Source organism: Acipenser ruthenus, chromosome 10, assembly GCF_902713425.1.
Source record: "Acipenser ruthenus chromosome 10, fAciRut3.2 maternal haplotype, whole genome shotgun sequence".
NCBI lineage: Eukaryota > Metazoa > Chordata > Actinopteri > Acipenseriformes > Acipenseridae > Acipenser > Acipenser ruthenus.
Window position 1 is genome coordinate 8,893,093 of NC_081198.1, and position 20,649 is coordinate 8,913,741.

The following is a 20,649-nucleotide window of genomic DNA, read 5'->3' on the forward strand; positions in this document are numbered from 1 at the left end:
TCCTGGTCTGGTGACCAAACAATAATTCCAGGCAATACACAACAATGTGTAATGCACTGGAATAAATAAATGGGTTGCAGTCCCAAATAATAAACACAGTCAATAGTACACGAACAATAAACAAACACGGTCACCAGTCCTTTGTGGTCAATTCCTTAACCAAAACGAAGGAACAGATTGTGTTGCTTCATCCCCTTCTTGTACTGCCACACATGACCCCTTGGTAAGCAATTGCAGCCGTTCCTCCAATCCGCAACTGCTACATTGTTTCCCCTCCTGGTCGATGAATTAGTGCACCGAAGCTCCGCCCCCTTTCTAGATGACCAACTTCCTTTTAACCCTGGGAATGAACTGTCAGGCCAAACAGTCCAGGGTACACTGTTCCTGTTACTTAGCGCCCTCACAGGTCAGGAGGGAGATTTACCACCAAAGATCATTCTATTTCTGTCACAATGCCCCACTTCTGTTGATTTACCTCTGTTTTACATTAAAATAGTCAACTGACTTGACACTGTCATCACCTAAAGGATTAGAGTAGGTATATTTATATGCACTCTATGAAGCGTGCACCCTTGTAATTCACCAGATTTGTCCCAAAAAATAAATTCCACATTTTCTGATTGATGCTATTAAGGAGCCCATTGTTAGTAGCCATGAATTCCTCTTTAACAGATGAAGTATTGATATAAATTCAAACAATCATCTAGCCTACATTCTATAACTCAGGTTCAGAGTCATTTTTTTATATTATTTACTAATGCCAATGGATCTGGAGATCAATGTACTGTAGAAAGTGAGTTCTACTATTTCTATAACTCAAAAAATAACCATAAAGTGGTAACATGTACTTAAATTATATACCTTAAATAACATTAAAAAACTCAGCTGAGATCCTCAGTCCTATCATTCTCTATTAAATGTGCCTTAGACATCAACTTATAATGCAGGATTTGTCACTCTCAGGCATTGTGGTTCAAAGCACTGACCCACTTAACAAGCAGGATTGTTTTTCCTTGTTCTTATGTGTGTGTGTGTGTGTATGTTTTTTTGTTTCAGATGGTAATTGCAGCATAATATGTTAGGCTTATGTTAGGGTTCCACTGAACTGAGTAGAAAGAGATGCAGGTAATTGTATCATGTGTTCCTGTCAGTGATCCTTAGCCAGAAGGTAAATATCACTGGGGCTAGGCAGCTGGAAACAGCAGAACCACTGCAGATTTTTTCTTTCAGGAAACATGACTTAAACCCAGCCTTGCTCCTTATAAAATAGCTATAGACAAACTGAAGTGCATTTTCCCCCTGTTTAAAATTGATTTTTACAAAAGAGGAATTTATTCATTTAAAATATTTGCTCCCCTGTAAAAACAGCAGTAGACTACTGTCTACAGTAATACAGAACTATAAAAATGTAAATTTAAAATCATTCACATAATACAATTATAAAGAGTGTATGAAATACCATACAATTCCATATTAGAGGGACAATCTGTTTTCAAGGGATCAAATAAACACATAATCCTTCCATAATAACTGTATAGTTGACTTTAAAAAAAAAATTATGGGTTGACTTTCAGGAGCAGCTACCTCCTCACTTAAAATCCTGGTAGGCGGGTACACTGCCTTACTAACAATTCATAAGACCCTGAACAGTTCAGAGAAAGGATTTCCCAGGATGTTTTTTTTTTTTCTCCTCATTTTAATCTTAGGCCTCCAGGACATCCTCCCAGAGTTTCTTCAGAACCGTTTTGTGGAGGCGGCCCTCAGTTATGTGGCCTGCAATTCAGAGGGTGAGCTCCTCTGTCGAAACAATGACTGCTGGTGCCAGTGCAGTGGCAAGTTCCCGGAGTGTAACTGCCCTTCCACGGATATCAACGTTATGGAGGACAACCTGCGCAAAAGCAAAAAAGCCTGGGCCAGCTTTAATGCAGACTTTGAAGAATCCGGTAAGAACCTACTGTTGTATGTTTTTATGAAGCAGCTTTGGATTGTCCAGACTGTCATCCATTTGTCTATTCTAGATGCCTCCAGTTGACCCTCCCTCTTTATGTAGTTCTTTGGTGAGAGTACACTTTTGTCCAAAATATTTGATATGTTACAGGGTTAAACATAGCTGTGGATAATTTTCATTGCTTCTTAGAGATCTGATGGGGTGGATAAACACAGCCCTCATCCACAAGCCACTAATAAGGATGGTGCTATTATGAAAAGGTCCCCAAATACCTTTAAATATAAAGCTGGGTCCACACCTGAGCGATCAGATGCGCAACTTATTTGCATGCAACCAAGTCGCTTATATGTGGACATCCCTGCAACCAGTTGCTTGAAGTAGAGCTGGGCTCTACTTTCCAAGCAACCGTCTGAGCGACTTCTGTAGACATAGGCGATCACGTGGCAATTCGCAAACTCTGATTGGTTCTTACAATCGGCTTGCATATCCTGTCATAAAGAAGCTCCAATTTTTAAAATTAAATGGTTTCGTCCAGCTTTTACGTGGCTTTGTTTTTTCTTTAGGGAATATCTCATTTAAAATAACAACAGTTGAAAAAGTAATAACAGCCAACTCTTCCTCGTCAATTACTGGACACATTACGACCTGACCAAAAGAAGTGTCACCTCAGTTGTCAAAAAATAAATACAATTCTAAACTTGAAAAAAAAAAAAAACTGTCACCTCAGTTATCATAAAAAAATTAAACTTGTAGACGCAGGACCCTTGTTGCACAAGTAATTGCTCAGATGTGGACACAGCAATTGCTCGCAACTGAGTTGCGCAATTTCGGGAGCAATTGGGTTGCGCAACTGATCGCTCAGGTGTGAACCTGGCTCAACAGTTTGTCTCATCAGAATGTATATCTCTCCATAGCAGGCAATGTGATTTGCTCTTGAGGGATGTTATGGCAAGAGTGGAGCACAGCTGAAGATTGTATTTAGCCAAGTAATACATGTTATCATTTTGTCAAAGTCTTGGTGAGGCCTGAAAGGAATAACAGATTTGCTACAGGACCATCTCTGACAGTACCTATAAATACCTTTTAAAGTGTTCTTAGAAACAATAGCTGCCAGCTAAGACAGTCCCTCTCCCTGTGAGTATCCCCATTCTGTTACAACTGCTTTCTCCATAACATTTTTTTTTTGTTTTAATCCTTTCCCTCCACCTTTCAAATAAATACCTCTTCCCAAAACGCTGTATGTTGCAACTCTTTTACTTCAGACACTGGCTTTCTTCCATATCCAGAATTTAATTATCCTTTCACAAACCATTATGCATGCAAGATGAAGATTAGGTTTTTCTGAAACAGAACAAAATAGTGGATGTCACCTTTAGGATGTAAATAACACTGAAAGCTCAGGTCATATAAGCAATATTGATGAAACTATTTATAACACATTACTTAAAACAGAACTTGTAAAAGCACTCTTTAAAAATAAGTATATGCATGAAGTATGTTTTAATCTCTCTTTCTTTTGCATTTTGTGCAAATAAATATTTCTAAAGGTTTATATTTCTATAATGGAAGGACGTGTTGGATAAGCTGCAGAGAAAACATATTGTTGCCTGTATTGGCTTCACCTGTTGAAATAACAATATCAAATCCGAATGACAAATGTTGTTGAAAGTAATGATGGTCTGTAGATTCATTCAACGGGCTTATGTGCAGTGTTAAGTAGAGTCAGGAGCGAAACTGTATGTATTTTACCTAAGAAGAAGAAAGCACATAGATTGTATGCCCTGCATAGAAAAATGGCATGGCAGCAAGAGAAAGGTTTTCTGCTTATATATTGCAGCCAGAATAAATAAATAAATGGCGCATGGTGTCTGGTTGGGTTCCTTTAATCCTTTATTGTTTCTTTTACTTTCTGTTCTGGTAGTTCATAGTGAAGAGTCAGAATCCCCCCACACACTTTTAAATATTGTTTTATGTTATGGTAAATGCATTAATTTTGTACTTGCTATCTTATTCTAATTCTAATAAATTGTTAGGATGCAAGTACAACACTAAAATACTGCCTTATAACTGCTTTAAGGGTGTTTATAAAAAATCAAATTCTTCTGGCCACCACTTCTGCACTGCTCTGTTCTAACAGCACTGGCTAAAATGAAGGATGTCATCCATCAGGAGCTGTTGACTATCCCTGTGGATAGTTTTTCTGTTGTTTATAATGCTAGTCCATGGCTCGAAGTGATCCTTAAGATGAATGGTGGCCATATTTAGCAGTTAACTCAATATATTAAGGCCAAGACACAAGCTCTCCCTACAACATATTGGCAGTACTAGAATGTTGTTGCTCATTGGTTATGTGTTTTATGGTTGCATCATTAAGTGACTACATGACTTTAAAAAGGTCATGCTGTTTTGTTTTGCTTTAACAATGTCAGTAAATTAATCCGAAGGATGCCTTCCCAATGTTTTTTCCTTGGGTCTTTTTAATGTTTTTTGCTTCGGTTCATTACGTGGTCATCCCCAAACCTCCAACCAACAAAGAATGAGCTGCTCCCCAATATGTTCCAGTCTGACAGGAGTCTGCTGAGATCACTTCTTTGGGGTGAAATAGTTTTTAACATCTAGAGACCGCATCTCCCACTTGATCCTGTTTTGAGTCAAACAGCTTATGAGCAACATGAATAATATGAATGTTGTTGGTACTCTTGGCACTTAAAGTTTAGTGTGAAAGAAGAATACCACAAATACATTCAACTATACAAAACAGCAGCTGTTAGGCAGTGCCTGTTACAATGGGAACCTCAGGAAGGCTCAGCATCCTCTAATGAGCGACCCACCATCCATCTTTGGGAGTTCTGTCAACAGTTACACCACAGTCACCCCCACTGAACACTAAACTCAATTTTGCTTTTAAAGCACCTCATACTTTGAACAAATTGTCTGCTAACTTAAGACTTTTACAATTGCTTGTACAATACAGTGACTAGACAAACCAGCATACAACATCCCACATTCAACATAAACAGGTACATTTACAATTTTGGCCCAGAAACAACGTTTCTTTTAACATGTGAACCCTGATTATGTTGGTGGTTTATGAACCCGACCACACAGTTAGGGGTTGATAACCGCTAGGAGGTTTAGGAGTAATACAATTATCTGTGTGCTGATTACACCGTGTAACCAATTATTATTTTTTTTTTTGGTTCCTGGGTAGTAAGTGTTATTTCCTAATTGCTTATGCCTCAAAAGTATAGAAAATGGCTATTATTCCCCACAAACTTTGCTTTTGTGACCAGGACAGTGATATTTTGAAATTTACCTATTTTCCAGAACATTCCAGATAGATTCAGTGCTGAATAAACTTGGAGTAACTTCTAGAACTTTCTAGAACTTTCCAAGAATATAAATAGCTGCTCCATAATGGTAACAAGTACCCGTCTCTTCCCCTGGCTCACTCGGTGCACCTCAAAGAGGATTACAACAGCATCAAGACCTTGCTGGACAACTTGAAGTATGATGAGTACGGCTGGGAGGTCATAGGAGACTTCAAAATGGTGGCATTCCTGATGGGTCTCCAAGGCGGTTTTACCAAGTTTCCCTGCTATCTTTGCCTTTGGGACAGCAGGGACACCAAGGCGCACTACCACAGGCGGGACTGGCCACAGCGGACCGAGTTCTCTGTGGGGAGGAACAACGTCAAGTGGGAGCCACTGGTGGACCCCCGGAAGGTGCTGATGCCACCACTGCACATCAAATTGGGCCTTATGAAACAATTTGTCAGAGCTCTAGATAAGGAGTCGGCAGCCTTCAAGTACCTTCAAGACTTCTTCCCTAAGCAGTCTGAGGCAAAGGTCAAAGCCGGTGTCTTCGTCGGACCACAGATAAAGAAGATCCTGGAGTGCAATGAATTCCCCAAGAAGCTCACTAGTAAGGAGAAAGCGGCTTGGAACAGCTTTGTCGCAGTGGTTCGGGGCTTCCTGGGCAATCACAAGGCCGAAAACTATGTGGAGCTGGTTGAGACTCTGGTGAAGAACTACGGCACAATGGGCTGTAGGATGTCCCTCAAAGTCCATATCCTTGATGCTCATCTTGATAAATTCAAGGAGAACATGGGAGCGTACTCGGAGGAGCAAGGCGAGCGCTTCCACCAGGATATACTGGACTTTGAACGCCGCTACCAAGGACAGTATAACGAGAAACATGATGGGAGACTACATTTGGGGGCTGATTCGTGAAAGTGATTTACAGTATAATCGTAAATCTCGAAAAACTACTCACTTCTAAATCTTTTGTAGTCATTTTTGTATTACTTTAGTACAAATACATGTTAATTTGGATTCATATGTTGTTTTTTCTGACTTTATGTGAACGAAAAGACACAAATTCGAGCGTTTTCTCATTGGAAATAGGTAAATTTCAAAATATCACTGTCCTGGTCACAAAAGCAAAGTTTGTGGGGAATAATAGCCATTTTCTATACTTTTGAGGCATAAGCAATTAGGAAATAACACTTACTACCCAGGAACAAAAAAAAATAAAACATTTGTTACATGGTGTTATGCACTGCTGTCATTTACTGCCGTTTTAGTTGTTTTTCCTAAAAATGTAATACAAACAATCTATGAATACATTACAAAAGCCTACAGTATTTACAAGTAATGATACCAGTCCTAAAACAATTTGCAGTCCCACTTGTTGTTGATTCTTCACAAAAAATTACAGTTTCATATCTTTATGTTTGAAGCCTGAAATGTGGCAAAAGGTCGCAAAGTTCAAGGGGGCCGAATACTTTCGCAAGGCACTGTACTACCCAGGAACAAAAATTGTGTTACATAGTGTTATCTTTCTATTCGAAGCTTCCCTGCCCTGACAGGAACTGGAACAGCAATGAGGCACTTTTTTACTGTACAGCTCATACTGCTAATTAGGATTGTAGACTTTATTACACAAGGTGCCCATTAAAAGGGACAACGACACAGTGGATGGCGACTTGACCCTTCTTGTATAATCTACCTTTTAGGAAGGACAACCTCTTAACCTTCTACTTTATAGTTCAAGCTGTAGTATTCGCTGTAATGGGCCAGTAGCACATTAGGTTACTTTCTTGGCCTTTGTTACACAAACTGCTCAGTTGTAGTGTGTGGGTGGTGGTGAGGGGGAAGTTCTCAAACATGTTTATTATTATAATATAAATCATTATCTTTTCTCAGTGTTTAGTGTTACTTGTTTGTTTGGTTGATTAATTGCTTTAGTTTTTTATACCAAACCTACAAAATAAATCCTGAAAAGCCACTTAATTACTAATTCAGTCCAGAAATTGTCTCAAATTGCTAAGCCACTCTTTTCATAGCCCATGGCTGTTAATGTTTTTTAGAACATAAAATGGTTGACAACCTACTGCGAGTGCAGAGATTCATGATTTGATGAAAGCATTTCTTTACTGTCACTGAGGCATCAAATATAATTGCCACTACTTTGCCATAGGGTGCTTCACACAAGGTATTATCTGAATATTATCTCTGCCTTACAGGTGAAGTGGAGTGACTGTCATTGTTAAATGGAAAATAAGACATGACACAGTTAAAAGCACAACTGGTTTGTACATGGTAGACCATTTCCAAATCACTTTGATGAGAGTCGTTGTTCATGTTGTTCTTTTCTCTGCTGGGAGTGATCTTTATAACATTGACTTAGCTGGTAAATTCAATATCACTGCTTTGTATTTACCATATAGAAAGCAGTGATGTGAATAACTGTTGTGTCCATTGTAATTAACATGCATTATCAAAATAGCTTTGTGGTGTTGCAAACCGGTGGTAGTGCAATACCAAGTCTATAACCCCTGAAGGCATAATACTTTACTGCCTGTAGCTATAATTGGCTCTACTGCACTGGTTTGCAAACCCCAGTTTATTCATTTATGTGGATCCCTTAGGAGATACTAATGTGTGGCCTGCCTCCCTTCTGACTCTCCTCTGGGTTGCCTTCTGTAATGCTGACAGCAATTGTATAGTCACTAACCTTGATTATAGGTTTTGAACAAAGTATTGAGTGATTCTGTGATGAACATTTACTCTAGTCATGTATCAGTCACAATTATTTAGACTTTTCCAGAACATTTGTTTTTGACCAAATGGCTGCAACTTTTAGGCAGATGACTAAATTGCTATAAACTATTTGTTTTAAAAACTCATGTTTTAGTCATTTGTTTAAATGTTTCGCTTGACTGAATAACTGTAATATATGCATCCTTATTGCAATCTGTGGGGACCCAGTCCTGGACTGAAAAGATGTGCAGACTTCTATCAAATTGTCACTGCCTCTGAATAGTTTGAAATAGACTTCTGGTCAGTTTAAATTGCTCTACCACTGCAGTGCAGCTTTCTAAATAACCTCCAACCTGTTGCCCTTTATCTTAAACAAGCGCTATAAAAAATAGCTTGGACCATGGATGCATGTAGCTTATAAAATGGCCTCTAAGTAAGCGTTCATGACAGTTTTTCTAAATTTAAACTTCGTCCAGATGTGAACAGGTACATTGCACTGTGCAGGTGTAGATGGTGCAGTGAAAACACACACACACAAGACAGGAATAACACACACAAGATAGTGAAAGTTCAATGAAACAGCTCAGGTAATACCAAGGGGTACAGTCCCGAAATAATAAACAAACAACATGAATAATACACGAAACACAAACACGGTCACAAGTCCAGAGTGAGTGCTTATTAGTGTACGTGGTGAAGTACAGTGAATGGTGAACGGTGGTGAAGTGTTGTCCGGGTCTAGAGCTGGCCTCGTAGCGACAGCTCCCGGTGATTAGCCATCTAACAATAACAAACAAGTAGCAATTATAAGACATAATACAGCACATAAACTCACAGTTCGCTTTTACTCCTTCCTGGTCCTTTTGTAAAAACATAACAAAGGAACAGATCGCTTCGTCACATCCCCTGAAATACCCATAGTCACGCCCCCTTCGATAGCGAGTGGAATCACATATCCTCCAGTACATGACTGACACATCGTCTACCGTATTAAGGCGATGACTTCCGGTATCGTGACTCCGCCCCCTTCCTGGATGGCCCGGCTTCCGACTGACCCTGGAATGAACTGCCAAACCACCCAGTCCGGGGCACACTGTTCCTGTTATACAGCGCCCTCACAGGTTGGGAGGGAGATTGTTGACTAGGATTAATTCGCTTTCTATCACAGGCAACCATAAATTAACTGTGAGCATTCTTACTGGCAGTAAGCTTCCCGGATTCCACATAGAGACATGGAGCTCATACAAAAACAACCCACTCCTTTCTTGAGGAAAATACAGAATTCTTTAAGTGGATTCAAAACCCTCATAGACTAGGCAGCTGTTTGCCTAAAATGACTGCTGGCTTTAAGCTGAATGATACCCCAGAGAAAAAAAAAATGAATCCCCTATAGCCGAGAAAATAGGCATATAAGCCTCCACTTTGTAGGAAATTGATAGACAGCGGGTGATAACTATGAGACTGACATCTTTAAAATATTTTTCATACCAACTTATCTAAACTGTGAGCACTGTTTCACAGGTGTGAAAGTGGAAAACTAGCAACCAAATTCAAAAAGAATAAAGCCTTCAATATAACAACATGTATTGTCGAACGGTTATAGATTTCACTGCATGAGTGGAAGCTTTTTTGTTCAAAGTACAAATACTAAGGTATTCAGTCCAGCTACAAAATGCAAATGAAAGTTGCTACAAGTTGCTAAATTTTCCAAACAAGAATTTGGAAACCCAACACAACATACCGTTGTACCATATATACTGTACTTACTGTATGTGTTGAAGATCAGGGAGAACTGAAATTTTCCTTGGGTAATTCAAAATCCACAAATGCTGTTGTATTTGTTTATTTGTTTTTCTTATTTCTAATCACTGGCACGCAGTTCACAGGGTTATGGCTGCTTGTATAATGTGTGTGTCAGAGGAGGGTCAGGAGGGGAGAGAGGAACAAAGTTGATGAAACTGGAAAAGATGTTTTAGTTTTTTTTTAGAGATCAGGTTTAGTTTTTGATGGCCAGAAGCCAGAAATGTGAAAGCACAAAAACAATATTTTCTCTTACTAATGGCAACCAAATGGACGTTCAGAGTAATTCAGGAGGTTGCAGCAAACAGTTCACAAAGGGAATATATTTTACACCAAGAATATATAGTTGTAGTCAAAAGTTGATATACCCCAATGGAAATTTATAATTTCTAGAAATTCCTCGAAAACAAAAATCTTTTGTAGCTTATGATGAGGAAAAAAAATTACAAGAAATAGATGTCTACAATTATTTATTTCAGCAATTTTTTTGCTAAACTCCAAAAATGCTAATTAAAAAATATTCATACCCTGACAAGGAAAATTAAATGAATAGCTAGCTGAGGCACCTTTAGCAATAATAACCTCTTTTAAACGATTAGGATATTTGTCAATGAGTTTTTGGCATGATTCTTTAGTGATTTTTGACCATTCTTCAATGCAAAATTGTTCTAGTTCATTCAAATTAAGAGGACTTCTCTTGTGCACAGCCTTCTTCGACTCATACCAAAGATTCCCAATCACATTTAGATCGGGACTTTGACCAGGCCATTCCAGAACATTGATTTTATTCTTCTTTAACCATTCTGAAGTAGATTTTGATGTGTGCTTTGGATCGTTGTTGTGTTGGAACGTCCAGTTGCGCTTTAAACCAAGTTTTGTATCAGCGTGACCAAATAGCTCGATTTTTGTTTCATAACTCCACAAAACCTTTGACCAGAACTCATAACCATCACTGAAATGCCATTTTGCAAACTTTAAATTATTGTCCTTGTGACATTTTCCTAAGAGTGGCTTTTTCCTTGGCCTGCGACCATTGAATCCTTCACCATGCAGTACTCGACCTATGGTTGAAATGGAAACCCCAGTCCCACTTGCAGCCAATTCACTTTGAACTTGTAAAGAATGTGATGTACAGACTTTGAAACACAGCCAGCAGTGAAATTAACGGATAGCTAACACATACCCTCACTCATCAGCTTTGGGTGGTGGACTGTTGGACAAACAATTTCCCAAATGGGCAGCAATCCTTCATAAACACTTTAATTGCCTTCCACCATATCTGAAATTTTAAAACTCATCTCCAATTGTATTTTTTTTCTTCCAATTTAGCATTCAAGTCCACTCTGTTACATTTATGCCGTGCCTCATTATCAGAACCACTGATTATCTGCCATTAGATACCCTTTATGACTGTGGGTTTTGTTAACTGAATCAACTGTAAACTAACTTGTACGGCACCACTCGGGAAACAGTGTCATAAGAGCATCTAAAATTGCAATTGCAAAACAAACCTGCTTCTGTCAAATTCCTAAAGATGAATTAAAATTGAATGATCCCCTTTAACCATTTTTTTATGGCAACATGTTGAAAAGCCGGGCCGTTTTCAGTAACACAATTTAATACTAAAAATAAGCTTTACCTGAAAAAATATTTTCAGATTTACTGTAATTTTAGATCTACTTAAAAGCCATCAATGGCTTGCAAGCTGCATAAAAGATTACTCCAGACCAATGTCCAGGCGAAGTTCAACATTGTATGGCTTGCAGTTTGCTTTACATATGAGTCAATAATTAATTTGCTTTATGGTGTAAATCCTGTATTAATCTGCAATACATTTCTTGTCGTTCAAGGCTAAAAGATCCTGCTAAAATACTGTTACAAAATGAGATACTACATGTACATTATACTCATGTTGTACTTTTTGTGCTGTGAGAAAGGGGCTTACCTGTGTATCATGTTGAACATTAACGGTATTATAAAACTGCCATTTCTTGTCCTTTATTGCATGAGGTATGGTTCTGAGGGGCTAACTACAGTCTATGCAATGTTTATAGCCAAGCAGAGCTCATATAAGAATCTCTGCTACCTTAGTTATGAATGCAGAAAACAACCACATATGGTCGTTTTTGGCACATTTTAAAATGATTGATCGAGGTGACATAAACCCTATTAAAATGTGAACACATTTTAATAGCTATCACAGTGTAATCATTAATAAATATACAGATACGATTTCCTTTTAAATTCAGATTGAGTTCATTTGAAAAATGATTTATGATGAATTCTATTATTTTTCTATTTCTTAATATGTGTTCATTAGATGGATTACTGAGAGAGAGGTGTCTTGTAGTACTCACAGTTTCATTTTTTTCCTGACCTTTTTTTTAAATTATTACTGTTGGTTCCGTTACCGAACTGTTGCGGTCTAAATCCTCCAGGAATGTGTGGACACTGGAGTCACCAAACAAGTTAAAATTTACATGGAGGAAGTCTGACTTGTATTATTTTGTTTTTATTGGGGGGAAAAATGGCGGCCAATTCAGTTTTTTTTTAAACGTTCTTAAACACTCGGCGCAATAATATCTGTTTGTAAAAAGTCTTTACCCATTGGTTGTACTGTAATAATTCAATGGCTTGGAATGCCTATCAGCCAATCAGGACGCAGATATCTCCCAACCTGAGTAGGCATTTATTTTAGTATAGTCAGCAAAAATTCTTCTTTGATTCAGGGGATATTACCATACACTGTTGTTTTAAATGATATGAATTATGGAACTTGGCCTATTTTTAACAGTTATTAATCATTACAAAGGCAGAGAGTTGATATTTAAATTAAATTAACAGTTTAGGTATGAGGTGTTTGTGCAGTTGCTGTAATTAATCTAGCTCTGTCAATTTCTGTGCTAACATTGCTTCATAGATTACATTTAATAACAAACTATGATCTGAAATATGTGCATATTTACTGTATTTTGTATAACAAAATATGTACTTTAAGGAGGTGTCACTTCCTTATATTTATGTGAACTGAATAAAAAAGATATATATCAGGCCATTCTACTCCTATCACTCAAAGATTTATGATTACAAATGGAAGCCTCAGTGGATTATTTAAATAACACAAACATATTATGGTCCACATGTAAATACCCTTTTAATATATTGCAGTTTTGAGTTTTGACACTTAATAGTATGAACACAGTAACTTTTTTAATGCAGTCAATGCAACAGTACTGCAAAACTATTATAGGTATGTTGCATACAAAATACTACACTACTGTTTTTAAGGGTAAGGTTTCTCAGGTCAGTATTATAGAATACCATTTTATTTGTATTTAGGATATTAGACCTGGTGAGATACTACAAAATACAAACCTGATACAGTTCATATATTATTATACAAATACATACAGTAAACCAATGATCTGAAGTACCTTGCCATTAATCTAAAATGATGCATGACATCTGTCTATATTTTTCCATAGAGGCGACATCAGTCCCACAAACAACAGCAAACAGCTCTAATGAGCAGGTGATTTTGCCATGCATCCAGTGGAAGAGTGCATTGACCACATCATGAAAAGTTCCAGATTTATTCACAATCTTACAATTAGACTCAGATCTGAGCCTAGAGGTGTTGGCTTTGAGTCTTATTGTGCACAGAATGGCACAATGTGACTCAATGATAATTAACCTATAATATCAGTGGGAGTAAGCTCACTGATCCCTGGGATCACCACTGCTATTTAACAAGTGTATTTCTGGCAAGCTGGCTGTATATTTCCATGGATACCATTCAGTACAACATGGCAGGTACCGAATTACAGGCAGTAATGGTATCTGACTTAATTGTATGCATTTCTATCCTGGGTTATTGTACTCTGTCATTCATATACTGTAGCTGTTGACCCTTACAGCCTTATACAAAGAACAGGATTTTAAAAATAAATTCAATAGTGAATTGAAATTATGTGAGAGACAATCTGGTCCCACAAGTTAGGAACACCCATAATCGGTCAGAGTGTTCTGTTTAATTGCTTTATCCAGTGCTAAGTCATCTTGTATAACCACCAAATTTAGTCAGGCTTTGAATTTAACAAGGACCACAACGCAGTTGGAATACCCAGTATGGTTCAGTACATGGCTTGCCTTTAAACCAAACACAAAGCTATCATTTAAATCCTGTCTGCATTTTGAATTTGAAAATACATCTGTTTCTCCTCAATGTTATGATAAAGGCAATTGGAAATACTAATTTACACAAAGAATGACACTTACTACAGTAGTTTTGAAAATCAAACCTGAGGCAAATGTGCCATTTATCTTCCACCTCAACTGGGCTATTCCTGTCATATACAAAAAAATAATACTTTACAGTGCAAATGGACATGATTTCTCTTTTTGCTTGAAAGGGATTGTGAAATCAAAATGTTCAGTACACCCTTAAGGATGACTTGTAATATCAAAAAAAGCTGGGCAGTGCATGTTTTCTCTTGAACTGAATCTTGTAATTGCTAACACAGCACCAGGTATTCCCAGATCCCCCCCCCCCCCCCCCCCCCCCAGAACTTAGCTGCCCAGAACATATGCTATTTGCTTGATTATGTCCAAACATGATTATATTTTTTCCTCAGATGAATACAAGGTTTTTCTGAAGAGACTCCCGACTGATCGCTTTTTGAATACATCAGTCATATTCCAGTTCTGGATGGCAGATACCAATCTCCAGCGACGTTATGGACAACTGGAAGCCGGCAGCAGGCTGCTTCTTTGGAAAGCGCAAAAGATTGTCCGCAAACTTTTCACGTTGAGCAAACGCTGCCCAAAACAGCCAAAGATTAGCCTCCCCAGGGAAAGGTAAACAGTATCTGGCACCTTTGTTTTAAACAGGTTTTAATTTGTATTTTGCTTTAGTACTGGTGTAGTTAAAATTAGACTTTTGGGGGATGGGACTCTAGACAGAGGAAACTATTTATTTGTAAACATTTTGCTGATAATTAATTCCTTGACCCCTACTCCTTGTTTTAAATGTTTTTCGTTTGTAGCAGACAGAAAAGGCTGCTTTTTATTTAACATGATGGAAACTATCATAAGGATTTTTTTGTTTGTTGCATTTGTTGTATGTTAAGGTGCCATCAATACATGCTTCTCTCCAATGGTGTAAACTGCCCCCGGGCAAAAGCAATTTTGTTATAACACAAATCAATACACAATATGTTCCTGTATTTTAAAGTCAAAACCAGTGTTGGCCTTGAATGTTATTTGAAAGGAACCAGCATACTGTAGTTTACCAACTGAGATACATCAGGCCATTTTATAAATAATATAAAAGACAAGAAACAAGTGTGAGCAAGTGACACTTATTTGAGTTGAAAGCAGAGCTCTCCAGCACAATGCATTAGTCGCATGTTAATGATAAACGTACAAGCTTCAGAATGGTGGTGACAAATTTTCACTCAGATTGAAATGGCTCAGTAAAGTGCTGTTGTTTTTGGCATGGTGTAATCAAAAGGTTTGATGGGTTGGTTTTAGCCAATTTATTCTGCTTTTTAGAATAAGCATGATCCAACTTTCAACTCGTCAGCATATGAAACCAGTGAGACTCCCCCATTAACCCTTTTCTTCTAGGAGCTGCAGCAGATTTCCTCCTCCTAAGCAGGTTAATGCTTTGAGTCTTTATTCTGACTAAGAATTGATTACAATTACTACTTTACAAGTAGATTACAAGTTTCTACTGCAGCACAACGTGTAAAAGTTGTTTAACGCTTTTATTATGTACACAACTCTGACTCTTTAATGGCCAAACCAACAGAATATAAATGTATATTTTACCCGTATCCTGAAGCTCTCATAAGAAAGCAAAAACAGGAAAGGAAAACAGCCTTCAAGTCACCTAGGTTCTTAATAGTTTTTATATCAATGGCTACAGCTAGCATGAAATGTTTAGGAGAAAAACAAAAACAACCAAACTGTTGAAAAGAGAAATCTATATCTCATAAGATATTAATCAGTCAATGTTACACTTAATCTTTTATAACTTTAAAGTGATGAGAAAACATATTCTTAGTGTATACTAAGCTTTTATTTTGTTTTTTTTGTTTCCTACAGAGCTTTGAGTTTTTGGCTGAACCGTGCCCAATCTCTCTTATACTGCAATGAGCACAGCACTCCAGGAATCTTTTCTGAAGAGGTCCATGGCTGTACCTGCCCTTTTGATCAGACAGCCTGCCAGGGGACAGTCCCGTGCATGGTGGCAGATGCAGTAGCTTGCTCCTCCTGTGCCCCTGACAATCTCACCCGTTGCGCCAGCTGCAACCCAGGCTTCCTGTTGCTTCATGGTGCCTGCAAGCCCAAAGTTGCGGACTCTCTGGATCACTACATTAACTTTGACTCAGCCATGCCAGATGCAGAGTTGAAGTATCTCCTGCAGCATCTGGACAGCAGGATGGAAGTGCACGCCATTTACATCAGCAACGATATCCGTCTGGGCAGCTGGTTTGACCCGGCCTGGCGCAAGCGCATGCTTCTCACCTTAAAGAGCAACAAGAACAAGTCCAACCTCATCCACATGCTAATGGGTATCTCCTTCCAGATCTGCTCCACCAGAAACAGCACCCTGGAGCCAGTGCCTGCAATCTATGTAAACCCCTTTGGGGGAAGTCACTCTGAAAGTTGGTTCATGCCTGTAAACCAACAGGATTTTCCAGACTGGGAAAGAACTAAATTGGACGACGGACTTCAGTGTTACAACTGGACCTTAATGATGGGCACCAAGTGGAGGTCCTTCTTTGAAACTGTCCACATCTACTTGAGGAGCCGGATCAGGTCAGATGATCCTAGCAGCAACGAAACTCTCTTTTATGAGCCTTTAGACCTTGGAAATGGTGCAGACGACATGGGCTACATGAAGATAAACAGCATCAAGGTATTTGGTTATAGCATGCACTTTGACCCAGAAGGGATAAGAGATTTGATCATGCAACTGGACTATCCCTACACTCAGGGATCTCAGGACTCAGCTCTCCTCCTGCTGTTGGAAATGCGAGAGCGGGTCAACAGGCTGTCCCCACATAGCCCACAGCGCCTGGATCTCTTCTCCTGTCTGCTGCGGCATAGGCTCAAGCTCTCCACTACTGAGGTGGTTAGAATCCGAGACTCTCTCCAGGCCTTTAGCTCCAAACTGCCAAACACATCTGATCAGGAACTAACCCAGTTGTGCAGTTAGCTTTGGACTTTGTAGGTGGTCTGTCATGCCCCAAAAGAGAAGGTCTTATTGTACATGTTCAATGGCACATAATTATTTTCAGTTTTGTATACATTTAAATGAGGCAGAATTTCGAGCATGCATGCTCCTTTTCAAGGTTAATCATCATAGGTGGAAGGAAATTAGTTAAGATTGCCGAACTGCTCATCAACAAAAATCTTTATTTCAGAAGAGCAGATGGGAGTTTGGTTTGATGTTGTTTATGAAGCACAGCATTCATTCTGAAGAAGCAGGATAAACCTGTCAGTCCAAAAGTACAAAACTTTTTTTCTTTTTTTTACTTCAAGATTATTCTTTTGAATGTTAGACAAAAAGGAAAAGAGAACAGATTTTTTTACAGAACATTTTGATTGTATTGAATGTTGTGTTTCAGTAGTCTTTATGTTGCAGGTAAACAAAGAATGAAGGTTTTGTTATTAGTGTACATATAACCCTGTAATACCCATTGTTGTGCCTCAGTCTTCTATTCCACACTCTGCTTTGAGTGTGGGTTCAAGGAATGTAAATTGTAAAGTTTTGCTTTGTTTTTAAATGTACTTTGGCCCCAAATTATCAACAAATAGAACACCTTATCAAGGGTTACCCCTTCATTTACTTGATGGTTTGTTTAGTTGAAATCATGAATCCCATCCTGTTCACCTGTGACTCACCTAAAAGAAAAGTTTTTGTGATTCAGGTCAGAAGTAACCTTTAATTTGAAGTAAGACAGTGTCTTACAGTGGTTACAAAGGACAAGATAACATTCAATGTCTTTGTTGTTAATTTATATACTTTTTTTTAAATGTACTAATTGTGCATTGTTTCCAAATAATAAAAAGTGAAATGTGGAAATTGTAAAAGTAAAAATGCCAAAAACTATTGTGAAGATTGTATTTTTTCTTATGTGGAGGTGTTCATATTTGGCAACCAAGCACACTTACACAATAACTCAATTTCTGAACAAAAGGTATTGCACATTTGGCAGTGCAATTTAAGCTTAAGATAAGTTTTGAGCTGCCTGAAGCACTGAACAATTGATTTGCCAAGGTGCTCCCTCCTTTTAATGCAACCATTTCCCCTTCTCTTCTCACTTGCATATCTGAATCCTGCACACCTCATATTAACAGTGTTATTATGAAGTATCTACTTAAAGTTTCTCTTCACAAGATTTTGGACTTTTGTTTTGTACATAATCTTTTCTCTGAGGTTTGACGTGTTACTATAGCAACACACCCTTGGCGCTGCTCAGTTGAACACCACAGCTGGAATTGTGAAGAAAGTGTATGTGATCATCACTTCTGGCTATATTCCTGGCATTTTTACAGACACAAAAACAATTGTATAATTTCAGCTTGCTAAAGGATTTGCAGTTAGCATGTCAATCACATGCTAAGCAGGTAGAATTGTTGTTGTTCAACCTGGGATTACTTAACCTAGACCTTGCTTTTTTTCAATTCCTATAAAAGCTTGAAAAGCCATTGTGTTGGGGGCTATGTGATGAAAAGCAAGGTCACAATATTCAGCAACTTAATTACAAACAGAGCAGCCTTTTACATACTTCCCTCACATCAGAGTATCTTAAACTCTGTCAAGCCACTCTTTTTGTCTTGCATTGTCACAAAGGGCAGTATTTTCCATCATGCTGTAATGGTAAGGCCAAAAAGAAATCTTGCTTTTTCAGCACATGACTAAAGAATGTGTCAATCACTGTTTAAATGGAAAATATTCAAAAGTGATGAAGATGATAATGTGTCATTGCCACTTCTTGTCAAACAGTTTAGGTACTGCCTAAAACCCAAGGTTCTCTGTAAAGGGCTTTGGTTTTCTCACTGTACAACTATACTCATGGGGCAGCTCCTCCGTGTATACCTAAAATGGGCACCAGCTGGAGTTTGTAACTACAAGTTGTTTATCTTTGTGTCATTTATAAATCATTGCGTGCCCTTCAACTAATCCTGCTACTCTGAAGGACAGCACATCAATCAAGGAGTGTCTTTTATGCTGAGTTAACTGTTATGATTGTCCTGCGAGAAAAGAAGAAAATATTTTTTAAAGATTGTTTTTCTTTCAATGATTTATAACGCCTCAAGAATACCAGCAGTGGGATTTTGTGTTGAAACTTGTCAAAAGTGACAACTCCTTAGCTTTCCTTTCCTTTGGGTTTCTTTATTTAATGTCATATTTTTCTCTTCCCCCATTATATCATTCCACAAACACAAGTAAGATGGTGCATGTTCACCCATAGTAGCTTCTGCCTGTCCCTTCCTGCTCCTGGTTCATTCCTCAATAAAAGATTCTGTCGACAGAGATCATTCTCATAACACAGAAGTGGGCTTTTAAAAAAATGGATTAGGTAAGGGTTATAATTTGGGTATGACAATGGGGTGAGAGAAGGATTATATTTACTGTAGTGTTTCAAACATGAATTTGCTCATTCTTGGGTTAGAATGTGGAAGTGTTATATAGGTCAGGATAAGAATTCAGGGTAAGGTTCGATTAAGTGCTATGCTAGGTGTTTGGGTTGACATTTCATTTTGTGATGGAGGTGTTTGGGTGGGTCTTTCCAATCTGCATGCGAATCAATGCATATTTCTTATCAGACTGTCAAGGTGTTTGAATACTGTAAAACTTCGCTGGCCTCCAATACGCACCTGGTCGCTAATAAGCGCCGGGGCTGCTGGGAAATATGGTGAATAGACGCCAGATCTCTTTTAAACGGCAGGTTATGAATAATAATACAATGCGCGTCATACTGAATGTTCCAATTTGTTGTTCAACAGTGATGAAGAGACCCTTAGCTTCAGGATGAATGATAAGAAAACTGAATTTAATTTATTTTAAAAGGTACACATAATGCAGATAGTTTTTTATTATTATTATTATTATTTTATTTTTATGACGTTATTCATTTTAAAACCAGTTGTGAAGCTTCTTTTGAGCGTGCTGAAAGTAAGTAAAATACAAACTTGTTTTCTGATATCAGGGTTGCCTTTTAGTGTATTTGTACGTGTTTTTTTATATATATTAACAGTATTTCGTGCATTTGAGTCTTAAAATGAATATTCATATTTTGCTTCTTTTCCAACGTTCTTCAATACGTACACGTTATAAAAACAAATTACTTTTGCTTTGATTTTGTGATAAAGCTGGTACATGTTTTGATTTTATTGTTAATCTTTAAACAGTTTGAAGCATTTTTGAGTGTGTTGTGGGCCAACAGTATGAACTTATTTTTCGTATTAACATAACAACAGTATTTCATGCGGTTGTTTTGATTCGTTGCTGGTTAATTTTTCATCGATTGTCCATGCTTACCAATGTGACCAATGCAATGTACACGTTTTGAGGGTGAACAATAAATATAATATGTGTTAATAAAGATGATACTTATTGATTTTATTATTTTTAAAACCATGGTTGTTTTTTTGTATTGTGCTGCAAGCCTACCTTAATACACGCGTGTGTTCCGATATTTACAGGACTGTCTTTAGTGGATTTTACTGTTTGTATTATTATTACAAATACAATACAAACTGTTATTACCCACTGAGACAACCTTTAATAACGTTGCTGGAATGTTGTAATTTACTTATGCCGTTTCTATAAGGTTGTGT

At 37.9% G+C, this 20,649-nt stretch overlaps 1 protein-coding gene across 3 annotated transcripts in view; it reads left to right on the forward strand.

Annotated features, from left to right (window-relative positions):
- Nucleotides 1-20,435, forward strand: part of LOC117412289 (BMP/retinoic acid-inducible neural-specific protein 3-like) — a 52,293-nt gene extending 31,858 nt beyond the window's left edge. For all 3 annotated transcript variants that reach the window (XM_034020527.2, XM_034020544.2, XM_034020535.3), the window contains 3 exons: nt 1,707-1,943; nt 14,427-14,649; nt 15,901-20,435. In XM_034020527.2, coding sequence (XP_033876418.2) covers nt 1,707-1,943; nt 14,427-14,649; nt 15,901-17,017 — 1,577 coding nt within the window. In that variant the 3' untranslated portion in view covers nt 17,018-20,435. The remainder of the gene's footprint in view (nt 1-1,706; nt 1,944-14,426; nt 14,650-15,900) is intronic.
- Nucleotides 20,436-20,649: the final 214 nt, after the last annotated feature.